Source organism: Sorghum bicolor, chromosome 7 (genome assembly GCF_000003195.3).
Source record: "Sorghum bicolor cultivar BTx623 chromosome 7, Sorghum_bicolor_NCBIv3, whole genome shotgun sequence".
Taxonomy (NCBI): Eukaryota; Viridiplantae; Streptophyta; class Magnoliopsida; order Poales; family Poaceae; genus Sorghum; species Sorghum bicolor.
The window spans coordinates 51370393-51383222 of record NC_012876.2 but is presented as its reverse complement, the minus strand read 5'-3'; the positions used below and the strand labels follow the sequence as shown (position 1 = coordinate 51383222).

Genomic DNA, 12830 nt, shown 5'->3' with positions numbered 1-12830 from the left:
TCGCACGGTAATCAAGGGATTGTGCAGGTGATTTGATAGGAAGCGGTCGTAATCTGGAGATATTTTACTATGCGGGATTTCCTGGTTGGTCCATCGGCAGCACCTTGCAACGGCAATATTGCCGATGAGCGGATAGAGTGGGAATATCCATTTGGGAGGATAAGATGCTTCATTGAACAGGACGTCCTGGTCAGTCCATCGGTACGTTTCTGTAACGGTAACATTGCTGACGAGCGATTAAAGTGGAGATGTCTGTTTGGGAAGTTGAGGATTTCGAGGAATCTGCGGAGGAATCAAACCAAGGTTGATTCAGATTAAGGTTGTCGGTTACCAAATTGGGAGAATTAATTGCGGAAAGGCATCGTTACTGCAGAGAATTTCGAAGCATTAATGATTTCATACTCTGAAATTGGGGGGCATGTGTTGGCACCGTTTTTGGACACGTACCCAGGATCGGTAGAGTGTGGATCGGCAAGAAAAGGCAATAGTGATTGGTCTGCAGGAAAGTTGCCGATAAGGGTGGTTGCCGGTGAGGAGGCAGCTGGATGTGGTTGAGTCCATAGGTGGTGATGTGTTTATGCCGATGGCCAGTATTGATCGTTGCCGATGGGGAGTCTGCCGATGACGTGGAAGGAAGACTTGGAGGTTGCCAATTGGTCCATGGTGGTGTTCTAGCTTATCGCGGCAGGATAGTTTTATGTTTTTCTTAGTTATTTAAGTCGTTTTGTACACGGATTCTGTTTAAATTTGGAATTCGAATTCTAGTCGTGTCTTGTTGTAGCTCTTTGAGCAGGATATAAATGTAGACCCTAGGGCGTTGTAATAGACATCTATCAATCAATCAAACACAAGTTTCTACTCATATTCTAGCATCTACTTTTTCGACGACTTCGTCATATTTTCCCCTTTTATTACGAGTTCTTAGGAGTTCGTCGACTTAAGCTCGGCGTACTCTCAAGTTTCGTGTGAATACCTCTTGGCCGTGGCATCCGGGCGCATCGCTGTTGTCGGGACTAAAGTATTCGAGTTATCACCTTTGCCGATAGTAAGATCAAATCGGCTGGCACGCCCTAACGTTTAAATCGGGTATTAGCTCTTTTGTTTGCAGATTAACTTTTGTATCAACAATTTCATCATCTATAGTTGGCTTAAATGGCCCCTTGTATTCAAATCCTGGCTCCACCCCCGCACCCAGTAGTAAAACAGCTCCGCCGGCCCGTGCCGTCGTTGATTCTTCGTCACATCGAATCTTGCGGCACATGCATGGACCATTAAATATAGATAAAATAAAAACTAATTACCGAGTTTGTCTGTAAATTACAAGAGAATCTGTCACATCGAATCTTGCGGCACATGCATGAACCATTAAATATAGATAAAATAAAAACTAATTACACAGTTTGTCTGTAAATTACAAGAGAATCTTTTAAGTCTAGTTACTCCATGATTGGACAATGTTTGTCAAATAAAAACGAAAGTGCTACAGTATTATTTTCCCAAAATTTTTGAAACTAAACAAGGCCTTTGATTTTTGGAACTAAACAAGGCCTTTGAGGAGCGCGAGCTGCTTCTGCAACCGGAGCCTGTTGTACCCTGTAGCATGCAACTACATGAAGTTGATGCTCGTTGGCGTGGACAGTTTGGCAGCCGGCGATGGCTACTCGGACAAGAACTTAACACACGGGCGAGAGGGACAAATGAATATATAGGAGAAACACATGAGGCAAAAATGTTTAAATGGATTAGAAATTTTCTCGTGGAATTACCTAGTTAGCCTATATTTTTTAAAAAAAAACAAAAATATCAACAAAAGGTAGTTCTTCCCTACATAGTTTAGTACTTCTCCCTCTCGAAATCTCCTATTTTTAGTTTTTTTTATAGCATTCTATTTTTTTAGCGGAAATGTGGATTTCTATTACTCAGAGAGAGCTTAATCTTTAGAAATTGAATGTTCCATATTTTTCTGACCACAGTGAATCTAAAAAAACTTTGAAATTAATTTTTGCTTGCCCAGATCCCAAGAAAACTGAATACACAAAAAGTACTTCTCTGATTTCTTGTGTTGAGACAAAATGTGTACTGGACAGGTCGAACTAACAAACCAGAACAAGACTCACAGTGTCACACCATCCGACATGTGTTCTCTTCTCTACAGATGTATCCAAAAAACATGTGTGAGCTAAAAAAGAAAAGACTGGCAATCTGTAATCAAATCAATGAGTAATGCAAACAATGCTTCTATCCTGACATTTCCTCCCTGTAAAAGACCATCACTGTGCTTGATATGACAATAGAGGGAAAAGAAACGGGAGGTGAGCATGCAGAGGTGTCGCACCATCCTTATTATCCTCTTGACATTTATTTATTTTTTATTTTCCGCAGAAACTAGCGCGATGTTTTAGTAGTTCAGTTTTTCTGTGCTTGCTTCCTTAATTAATTTGATGGTGACCTTTGTTTCTTTTCCTTCCATTGTCAATATCAGGTAATGGCTACTAATGGAGGACTAATGGTGACGATGAAAATCTAGAACTAGCGATGCATGGTCTTCTACAAGGAGGAAATGTCAGGCTGGAAGGATCCTTTACATGGCTCATTGATTTGATTACAGAGATTATCAGTCTTTTTTTTAGCCCACTCATGTTCTCTGGATGCATCTGTACAGAACACATGTCGATCTATTAGTTTGTCTTGCGTACACATGGTTGACGTGGATCGCACTATTGCTCTTCTTCAGAGAATGTGCATGCTATGCTAAGTTGAACATGAAAGGGAGCATGCATGCATGTCTGTTGATGATGCGCTTTGTTTGTTGCTACATGCATATGGTGGAGTTATATATATCTTTGTAACACATGCAGATCATAAATCCTAATGAAGTCTTATTACTCAAGGTCTCAAGTCCATGCAGGCATACATGAGTGTAACTGGAAAGGTAGCCTGCCCAACATGCTGAAACTGAAGATGCAGAGGACACACAATTGAATTACAGGACTGAATGCAGATCTATCCCTGTATGTACACAGGCATATTGCGCGGCGCTTTAATTTGCATCCATTTATAAACTTTGAAAATTTATAACAGTTACAGAAACTACTTTGAGACATGATATTTGCTTGTGCAAATAGACCAAACGGCGACAGTTTTTTCTCATTCTGTCTCTTGAAGCCTGAAGGAGTTACACTGTGATCATTCTGTACTTTGGTTTTCTCCCCCCCCCCCCCCCCCCCCAACACACCCCCACCCCCAAATACCTATCCAGTATAAGGGCCAAGGCTCTTCATGTTCCTTAAAAAAAAAGGAGTCAGATCAAACTACTGTTCTCTTTTCCTCGTCTCTGAAAACAAATCCAATTAGTTTCATTACACAAATCGCTGGAGCTGGGAAGCAATAATAAACAAGATGATGAGAGGAAGTGCTGCGCAAGCTACCATGTTTGAAAGCTGAACACGAGAAAACGAAAGCTTGACGAAGAAGAAGATATGGGCAGAGGGCATGCACGGTCGCTGGCTGCAGTGCTGCACTGTACCCAAGTCATCTAACTGTGTATGGCTTTCCAAAATTTTTCAAGATTTCCCGTCACATCGAATCTTGCGGCACATGTATGAAGCATTAAATATACACGAAAATAAAAACTAATTACGCAGTTTACCTGTAAATCGCGAGACGAATCTTTTGATCCTAGTTAGTCTATGATTGGATAATATTTGCCACAAACAAACGAAAGTGGTACAGTAGCGAAATCCAAAATTTTTCCCAAACTAAACAAGGCCTATGCTTCTCCGTTGGCAAATGAGGATTGCTGGATTTGTAGATAGGTACATTGCAAGCGAAACAAACAGGAGGCAAGGAATTCGCGTTGGTAGTATATACGATTCCGATGGCTGTGTTTCCACAGTATGCACGTGATGACCCTTTTGGGTGGGTTTTGTGTAGTCATGTTCATCATACGGCTCTTCATAAATTGCAGTATGACCATAATTTTCGGAAGAAAAAAAACAGCACACGCAATCCTGGATATACGAATTAGTGGTTATATATATCGTCTATTCATATATACCAGGTCAAGTGGAGGAGCATGAAAATGATCAAACGGCTTTTGAAAAAAAATCAGATAGAAGAACAGCATAGACATAATGATATTTTTTTAAAAAAGTAAAAGAATCAGACGGAAGAACAGCACAGATATAATGATAACTAATTAATTAACTAATTAAATTAAAAGTAAAAGAAAGTAAAAGTGAACGACTGAAAATAATAATAAAAAGAAAACGCCGTTGCCGGGGATCGAACCCGGGTCACCCGCGTGACAGGCGGGAATACTCACCACTATACTACAACGACTTCGATGGTGATCCTGACAAATGTACCTTAATATTCGTTTCCGTTGTTGGTTACTGTTATATACGAATGACAAATGTTTACAAATTTTCTATTGAAACTACGCAACACCATCTATCAAACATATAGACTTTGTTTGTGCTCAGGGTTTTAATTTTTTTATTCCGTTGTACTATCTTTGTCTGGGAAAAGGGAGCCCAGGGTTTCACAACAAAGCTCCATTCGCAAATACTGCAGTACACAGATTCCACTACCAGTCATATCCATAATACTCAGTTCGGAACTTTGGATGCAAAGCAAGATGCTCTAGGGCAAGTTCAGTTAGGGTAAATTCTGCTAGGAATAGTTCTTGGTGAGGACTATAGATGCGTTCCTGGCAGGAACAGTTCCAAAACCTCATTCCCCAACGGCCTTACTCATAGCGGTCAAACACCGGCACAAAGCATTCCAGCATTCCAGTTCTCAAAAGATACGTATAATCAACAATCTCATTTTATCTCCATTTGTTGTCAAGGCCTCGAGGGTAGGAATCCATTTTTACATACTGAGATCTTTACATGCCCAAGGAGGAAAAGGAAGGTAATTTCTGAATCAACTACTATCATCATCGCATTATCAACGAATGGAACAAATAGCTTAGCCTTCGGATGCGGGATCACTCCCAGAACAAAAAAGGGGACCAATAGTCCGGTACTGTACAGTGTACACTTTGATTGCAATCATCTTAGAGGTGGTCTTGAGAACGGATTCGGCGCAGACGAGTATGATGATGACGATGATGATGATGCTAGCGGAACTGTTGAGAATTCAGAGTCTGTACTACCCAAGAGATGTGGCCTTGTGGATGGGCCTGGTGCCAGGTTTGCAGGGTGCTGCGATGGTTGCTGGATGCTCGACGATGTACTTGGACCCGTGGCGGTATGACTCTCTTCCTGTGATTGCCTTGCAGCTTCTGAGGCTTCCCGTTTCTCCCTTTCTTCCGTCTCCTTGAGCAGGAAGTCCACCCATAGGTCTGCAAATGACTGCACATGATGGCATGAGGACACAAATATCAACCATCAGGGTGTAACATAATGCAAAGTACAGCCTAGTGCTTCTCATTGTCAGATGAACTTTAGAGGTAAGAGGAAAGGATCATTAAAAACAGGTATCAGGTATATAGATCCCACCTGGCTATCCTGAGACGCTTGAGTAGATTTGCCAGATGAACCTCCACCAACAATTCCTCCAACTAGGCGTCCCGGGAGACCCAAAACACCACGGACAACACCCTTACCAGCATTATTTTGTGCAAAGCCAATCCTTTGCTTGTCTTCCTCAGAGAAACCAAGCATACGGACCATGAGATCCAGAACCTGCCGGTACCCCAACATCAGCAAATTATTGGATAACAAAACTAATTTTGGAAGTATGACACTAAATGATTTGGAATAGCCACACACCTCTTTGCTGTGATTTCGTTGGAAGTAGGTGACTAGCAGTTTGATCACAATTCGCCTGCAAGCACAAGTTTGATTCTTTTATATGTTGCATATATCATATAGCATCTACTGATTTGTCAGATGAGGTGATGAAAGTACAGAAATAAAAGAAAAATCTATTACACAAGATATATCATGTGAAACAGAGAACTTTGGCATAGAACAGGATGATAAAATTTAGAAATGTTAAGCTGCAGATGGCATGGTAACCATAGATTAACCAGCAGTTAAGCTTTGGTCATCAATTCTTATTTCAAAGTTAAAGAAGAAAAGGTGAAAACAAGAGGAATAGAGAACACAATTGGCCTAGTTTTATTTTATCATACACACAGGACTTTATATTAAGAAGACAAAAAAGGGGCAAAAGAGCCCAATCAAAAGAAAATAAACCCACACACACCAAGACTCAGTCACTCATGCATAAGGGGATGGCAAGCTACAATTACACCATTTACAAAAGAACAAAACAACCACAAAAATGGCCGAGGGTGAGCTAAACACAACAAGAAGCAGAGCAATCAATAAAGTGATGCCTTTAGCTCCAGCCAAATACCAAAGTCTCATTTCCTCAATGGTCAAAGCCAAATCATTTCGCACAACAGGTGCAGCCCCATTGAAGAGACATTGAGTGCAATTATTCTTAAGGGACCAAGCTCCAAGATTCCACTTCTGGTGTATTATTCTAATACAAAGGTTTGGGAATGAATGTTTGTCCATGGTCTCATTTATATGAGTATATTTAATTCTTACTGTTATATCATGTATTGGACAAAAATTGCCTTCACCAAATAATACATAGCTATCTCTATCATCCGTACCATGGTTTCTGAGGCGTTGTGGCATCCTGCGGTGCTAGGGGTACACAAACCTGGATGCCTTCTAGGCAAAATGTCTAAGAAATATGGTGTAAACTAAAACCTTGTGGTGTCATGTGGCGCCTGGGATATGCCTGCACACCTAGGTGACAAGTTGGTACAATGGTTTTTGAGGCATTGTGGCATCCTATGGTGGTAGGAGTACGCCTGAAGACCTAGACGCATTCTAGGTGATGCCCAGGCGATATGGTGTGACTAAAATCTTTGTGGTGCCCCGTGGCGCCTGGGGTATGCTTTGCAACATGCTATGTGATGCCTCAAGAACCATGATTGGTACATAATTATATATATAACAGGTGTCCTCCATAGATGCATTCACTAAATCGCTACAGAAGAAAAAGTAACCATTACCAACCTGTCAACGGAGTTATCTGAATCTAGTGACATCCTATTCACAGTTGTCATGCTTTGTTCTAGTGCTCTCCGCAATCTTGAATTGTCATCCTCAAGCTTCTGCATGGATCGCTTCCCATCTGCTAACATCCTCTCTGCTTGTGAAAGTTTGGTAGCTATATCTTCCTTCTCCCTTCTTGAAATCTCAATAGTTTGATTTGCCACCTGCATAAAAAGGACATGCCTTAGTAATGTAACTAGGCAATAACAAAGACTAAAGTATGTGGGCACACCATAAATTTAGGCCTTCATGAATCCAATGAAAATAAGAGGTACAATCACAAGTACTGAAGTTGGTCAGTGCTTGCTCAAGCATCTAAAAGGTATGCTCTGTTTTTACCTTTAATGACTCTGCCAATTTAGACAGTTCTTCCCTAGCAACAGCTAAATCACCTCCAAGTCGTTCCTACATACAAATTATAGACCATAATCAATCTGACAATTTTTAAATTAGTAAGCTTCAAACAAAGAATAGCCCAAGAATTCAATCACCTTGGCTTCACTCTCAGCATAGTACTGTCCAAGGGCAGTCTGAAGATTTAGCAGCTCCACGTTTTTTGATTCAAGTGCACTCATACAGCTTGCAAGTTTGTACTTCAAATCTTCTATTTGTTCATTTGACCTCTGGTGCTCTTCACTTATGATCTTTTTGTTCTCCTCCTGCTTTGCCATCTCAACCTTTAAAGCCCTCTCTAACTGCATTATATGAGCCCTTTGCTGCTCACAGACTACCCGCAATTCTTCAATGAGTTTACTATCTTCATCCATCTTTTCTTGGTCTTCAAGATCCTAATGAAAGTGAATTGTTAGTTTGCACATCATATCTTAGAGTAAACAGGTTGTCCATTAAACATAAAGGTGTTGCAGATAGCTTGTGCGTAGGTAGTACAAATAAAGCAAGGGACCACATAATACTTTGCCTTGTCTCACGAGTACTACAAAAAAAATGCAAGAAAAATACAAATACCAATATATGGTTACCTTATCTAACAAATGCTGCTTCAGCCGAGCCAAATCCTGCACTGCTTTGTCTCTCTCACGGGAAGCATCCTGTAATGCTCTTTTCAAAGAATCCATCTCTTCCTTAACCTTCACAGTGGAACTACAAGCACATCAGTACTTTTATTCGCTTTGCCATTAGGTGGTATCGCCAGTAATATATACTACTACAAATCCTTGTTTTGTTGGCCCATAACTCTTAGGTAACAAGTCATCCATAGTGACATTTACAAACTCTATGATCTTGGCAATTTTTAGATGACTTAATAGCAAAAACTGTGGAAAATTCATTTCAGCACATTAAGCAACATATAATGCATTGAAATTTTGGTTTAACATCGAATCCATAGTGAAATGTACAAACTCTATGATCTTGGCAATTTTCAGATGACTCTTACTAGCAAAAACTGTGGAAAACTCATTCAGCACATTAAGCAACATATAATGCATTGAGATCTTGATTTAATATCGAAGTTTTGAATAAACAAATACAAGGTTTCAGAAGGTGCTAGGGGCTAGGCAGGCGCTACGCCACCGATTAGTGGCTAGGGCGCCTAAACATAGAGATTTAGTTGCATAAATATGAAAGAATAATAAATAGAAAAGGAAGAGCAATGCCATAACAGCCCACTAGCCCATCTGAACACCATAACACCAAACAATGCCCTACCACCACCTATTCCCAGTAGGCAATCCTTGTGAAGCCACACCACCTCTCCACCTGTGTGCCCCAGTCCGTCACTCTACATCTCCATGGTGCACCACCTCTTCTCCTCCTGCACTCACCAGTCTGCGCCTCCATGCGCCCCACCTCTACTCTGCCCATGTGCAGCACATCCTCCCCCTGCATGGCACCCCTGCTTTGGTTGCGCTCATGACCCTTTGGAGAAATCAAGCAGAAGGGGCTACATCGAACATGAGCATAATCGAACTGACTTGGACACCAAGAGGTAGGCATAGTGGCATAGATTGAATCACGATACAACAAACAATTTTGCCATCCAAAACCTCTTCTCTTCTCTTCCTTTCTTCACCATCCATGGGTTGTGACAGTTCATACAGTGTTTAATTGGACGCCTATGGACTAGGAGCCATGATAGGTCTCTGCCTAGCACCTAAGCGAGCGTTTAACAACATATTTTGAACACTGAATAATAACAAGTAGTGTTTGTCATTGAACAAAAAAAGTCAACCCCATGCATCTTCCATAGCCATTGATCACCATTGAAATTATATATATGAAGCACAGCTTAAGAGCAAGATCATACCTTTTCCGAGTCAGAAATCTTGTTATTAGTATCTAATGCACTGTCAACAGTTTTTTGTGAGGTACTCTTCATACTCTTGAGATCTGCCTCAAGCTTGACTTTCTCTATCTGCAGAAGCAAATATTGTGTTGTCAAAATCTGTTGCAAAGTTTCCATATGTTCATTGTATTAGCACTACATTATAGCAGATGCACGATCTATTCAGACCTTTAGGCTAGAGTTCTCCTTCTGTAGAGCCATCAACATATTTCTTAGGCTCTGGAGCGATCCGTCCGACACATGCTCCTTATCCCTTCTGCTTACCTCATCTTGAACACGTCTCAACTCCGATTTCTTCTCACTCAGTTCCTTGTGTAGCCCTTCCATGCTAGTTGATATCTGCAGAAGAACATAAGAAAATAATCTTCATGCCATTGGAGTCAAATCCATTATCTTAAACATACTGTTGACAGTGGATCAAGATACATAGGCATCTCTTCCATAGGGAAAAAAAAACTTACCTTCTCTTTGTTCATCTTGAGTTCATTTAGTTGCTGCTGAAGAAATTCATTCCGCTTGGTTTCATCTAAAATGTGGAAACAGAAGATTTAGAAAACAAAATATCACTAAATTTAATATAGACTGCTAACTGTTTCAGATGTAACAGTTTGGACTACATCAAGCATACCTTCTAGCCTCCTTTTAGCTTCAGTTTCTTTCTCGGAATTATTGCTGAGCTGCTGTTTCAATTGTTTGATTTCATTTTCGAGACTAGCTTGCTTGGCAATCAAGGATGATCTCTCTTCCTCCAATGCACTTCCCTGTAGCATGATTAAAATTTAATGAAGAGTATTGATTATTTTAACTAAGTACACAATTTCTTTGCATGCAACAAATAAAGATATCAAAGCTGTTGTTTTTAACGCTTCACCACAGGATAAAAAAAATCACATCGACAGCTTTTAAGTAGGACGGGGGTGGGAAGGGAATACAAACTAGGAATATATAATATAAGCAATGTAATGAAACTCATTATAAGTAATAACTACCTTCTGATACCCTGTCACTGGATGCAGACCATTTGCCTGAGCACCGTGAAAAGAACCACCGCCATATCCATTCTGCTTGGTGAGATTCAACGGATTTTCCTGAACTGCATTCCTTTGTGCTCTGGGTGATCTTTCCAAAGTACCCTGTGAGATCTTATGTTAATAGTTTACCATAGTGGCATGTTGCATAACTCTATTAAAGTGAATAAAACATAAAATTACATTAGAATTGGCTGAAACTGCCTTACAGCTCTCCATGCTTCTTTTAAGAGATCCATTTTCTTCACGAAGTTTTCCAAGTTGTTCCTACAAGAATATACAGACCACATGTAAGAAAGATTGTAAGCCTGCCACGTAAAATCAGTAAAGTTGTACATAAATATTAAGCATGACACCTTATTATGATGTGGAAACTAGCTAAAAATGATTCCCGCATCCAAAAAAATATGTATCAAGTAAAAATGATCTGGCAAGCAGATACGCATAAAAGGGAGAAACAGGGACCTTTAAAGAAGGCATACCTCTTTTTCCTTCAACATTGCAGCATAATTGAAAGATAATGCCTTTATTTCAGCCTCGGAAGCTTGAAGCTTTTGGATGTCAACCCTCAGTTTAGAAATCTGCAAAGGAAAATGAAATTACATAAATTCATACTTACTGCACTGCTTTCACAATTTGTCATGTGGGAATTGAACCAGTAGGATCTGTTCTTAGAACTAGTAGAACCTCGTGCAACCTAACAAATAATAGTTCACTTCACAGTTCAATATTAAGAGAGATTGACAGACAATCAACAAGTTCCATATAGTCCACCAGTCCCCAAGGATAGCTTCTGTGCAATATGTCCTGTCTAAGATCACAAGTAACCAACCGCATTTTCTGCCACATGATATGCTAGGAAAGAATTTACTTCTCACTGCATTTAACCATCTATTAGAACAAACGCTTGACGTAATACACAACATTTCTGTGGAAGCAGCATTTGAAACACTAATATATCAGCATTCTACCAACTTAGATGAATTTATGCACCATAACTTGAAGCCACATTAATCACGGGATCAATTAATCAGAGGCAAAAGCTATATTAACCTACTGATCCCTTACCGACCTTGCTATCAACACCCCCTTAAACTCGGATATAAACACTCTATACACTCCTTTTTCTTCCAACAACAACAGACTGCTCGTCAATGCAAAATTTCCCCTAGTACATTGTCTCTGCGTGCTGGTTGACTGATTGAAATCAATCATACTATCTAAAAGGCAGTTGACTAGCAAAGGTAGCATCGAATCCCGATAACATAACAGACACAGGAACCTCTACTCGAAGCCAATTCACCTGATGAATTTGCCGCGGGGGATGGGGGTTTTACCTCGTCGGGCTCGGCGGCTTCGGGGCCGGGGCCAGGGCGGGAGTACCGTCGGCGCCTCCCCGACGACGGCGGCGTGGCGGAGAGGTCCCCGCCCCTAGCTGCCGGGGCCAGCGGCGGCGCGGGGACCTCGTCGGCCGCGGCGTCGTCGACCTCGCCGGCGAGCCGGGAGAGGCTCTCCCGGTAGGTCGCGATGGAGCTCCGCATCGCCGCGGCGGGCGCCACCGCTACTCCTCGTGGCGCGGGGCCGGGTCTGGCCCGATCCAACGAGGCTGAGGGGTAGGGTTTGGAGGGGGCGGTGGCGACGCGAGGCGGGGAGGGGTGGGGAGATCTGAGAGAGGTGGGAGGAGTGGGATGACAGTAACGGAAGGAGGCCACACGACGCTAACGCGGGGTTAGAGACGAAGACAATTTTTCCTTTTTTTTCCCCCGTTTTATTTTATTGCTTCATTTAAAGTTGTCCGGTTTTTTCGCCGGCTTGACTAGCGCGAGCTGCATTTGTACAGCGTGGCCGTGGTGGATGCGGATCTCGAGCATGGACGCTGACTCGCCGTGCACTCCATTTGTGTGTTGCCTCGGTGCAAAAAAAAATTGCATGTCAAACAATTCTAATTCTAAATTTAACTAAGAGCAACTCTAAAAGTTTGGCTAAAATTAATAACTATATTTTATTATTTAGCCATTTTATAAAATAGAAAACTTCTTAAAAAAGAATAAGTCAACAATAGTCTTGCTATTTACGAAATTAGATGCCAGCGTCAGTGGTTGGCTATATATAACCACCAAAATTCAAGAGATAGCTAACTTTCTATTTTATAAAACCAGATAACACATTATATTTTTAATATACAAATTCTAAAATAGCCTCCATAACAAAAATAGTCAAGCTCTTGGAGTTGCTCTAAAAACCTATTTATTTGTGTGAAAAGTTATGACTGAAAGTAATGTTCGCTGATTTGTTATGAGAGAAAAAACACTATAGCAGATTCGTCAAGCGTGATTTGTTATGAGAGAAAGATTGGTCAAGCGCACAGGACCCGATCTATACCTATTAGGCTAATCGGTTGTGCTTATT

At 41.0% G+C, this 12830-nt stretch overlaps 1 protein-coding gene and 1 non-coding gene across 3 annotated transcripts; both read right to left on the bottom strand.

Moving 5' to 3' along the window:
• On the bottom strand, positions 4270-4341 carry TRNAD-GUC. The gene has a single exon. It is a non-coding gene; the product is annotated as a tRNA-Asp (tRNA).
• On the bottom strand, positions 4809-12124 carry LOC8073518 (golgin candidate 4). Of its 2 annotated transcripts, none has more exons than XM_002444237.2 (15): positions 11759-12124; positions 10904-11002; positions 10605-10688; positions 10383-10526; positions 10022-10154; positions 9855-9919; positions 9562-9732; positions 9355-9462; positions 8069-8176; positions 7580-7876; positions 7428-7493; positions 7050-7252; positions 5781-5835; positions 5508-5693; positions 4809-5360 (listed from the first exon to the last, which is right to left on the bottom strand). In XM_002444237.2, exons 1-15 carry the CDS (start codon positions 11960-11962, stop codon positions 5058-5060), a joined length of 2226 nt encoding a protein of 741 aa, XP_002444282.1. In that variant the 5' UTR covers positions 11963-12124; the 3' UTR covers positions 4809-5057. The 2 variants fall into 2 exon arrangements, with proteins under 2 accessions (XP_002444282.1, XP_021320891.1); XM_021465216.1 differs by having other exon boundaries at positions 4823-5360; positions 10631-10688; positions 11759-11790.

Coding starts and splice junctions, on each gene's coding strand:
- LOC8073518 (XM_002444237.2), bottom strand. CDS start 11,962: ATGCGGAGCTCCATCGCGACCTACCGGGAGAGCCTCTCCCGGCTCGCC. Junction 7,494..7,579: donor ATGCTGAGAGTGAAGCCAAG/GTGATTGAATTC, acceptor ATTTGTATGTAG/GAACGACTTGGAGGTGATTT. Junction 5,694..5,780: donor AACGAAATCACAGCAAAGAG/GTGTGTGGCTAT, acceptor GGGTACCGGCAG/GTTCTGGATCTCATGGTCCG.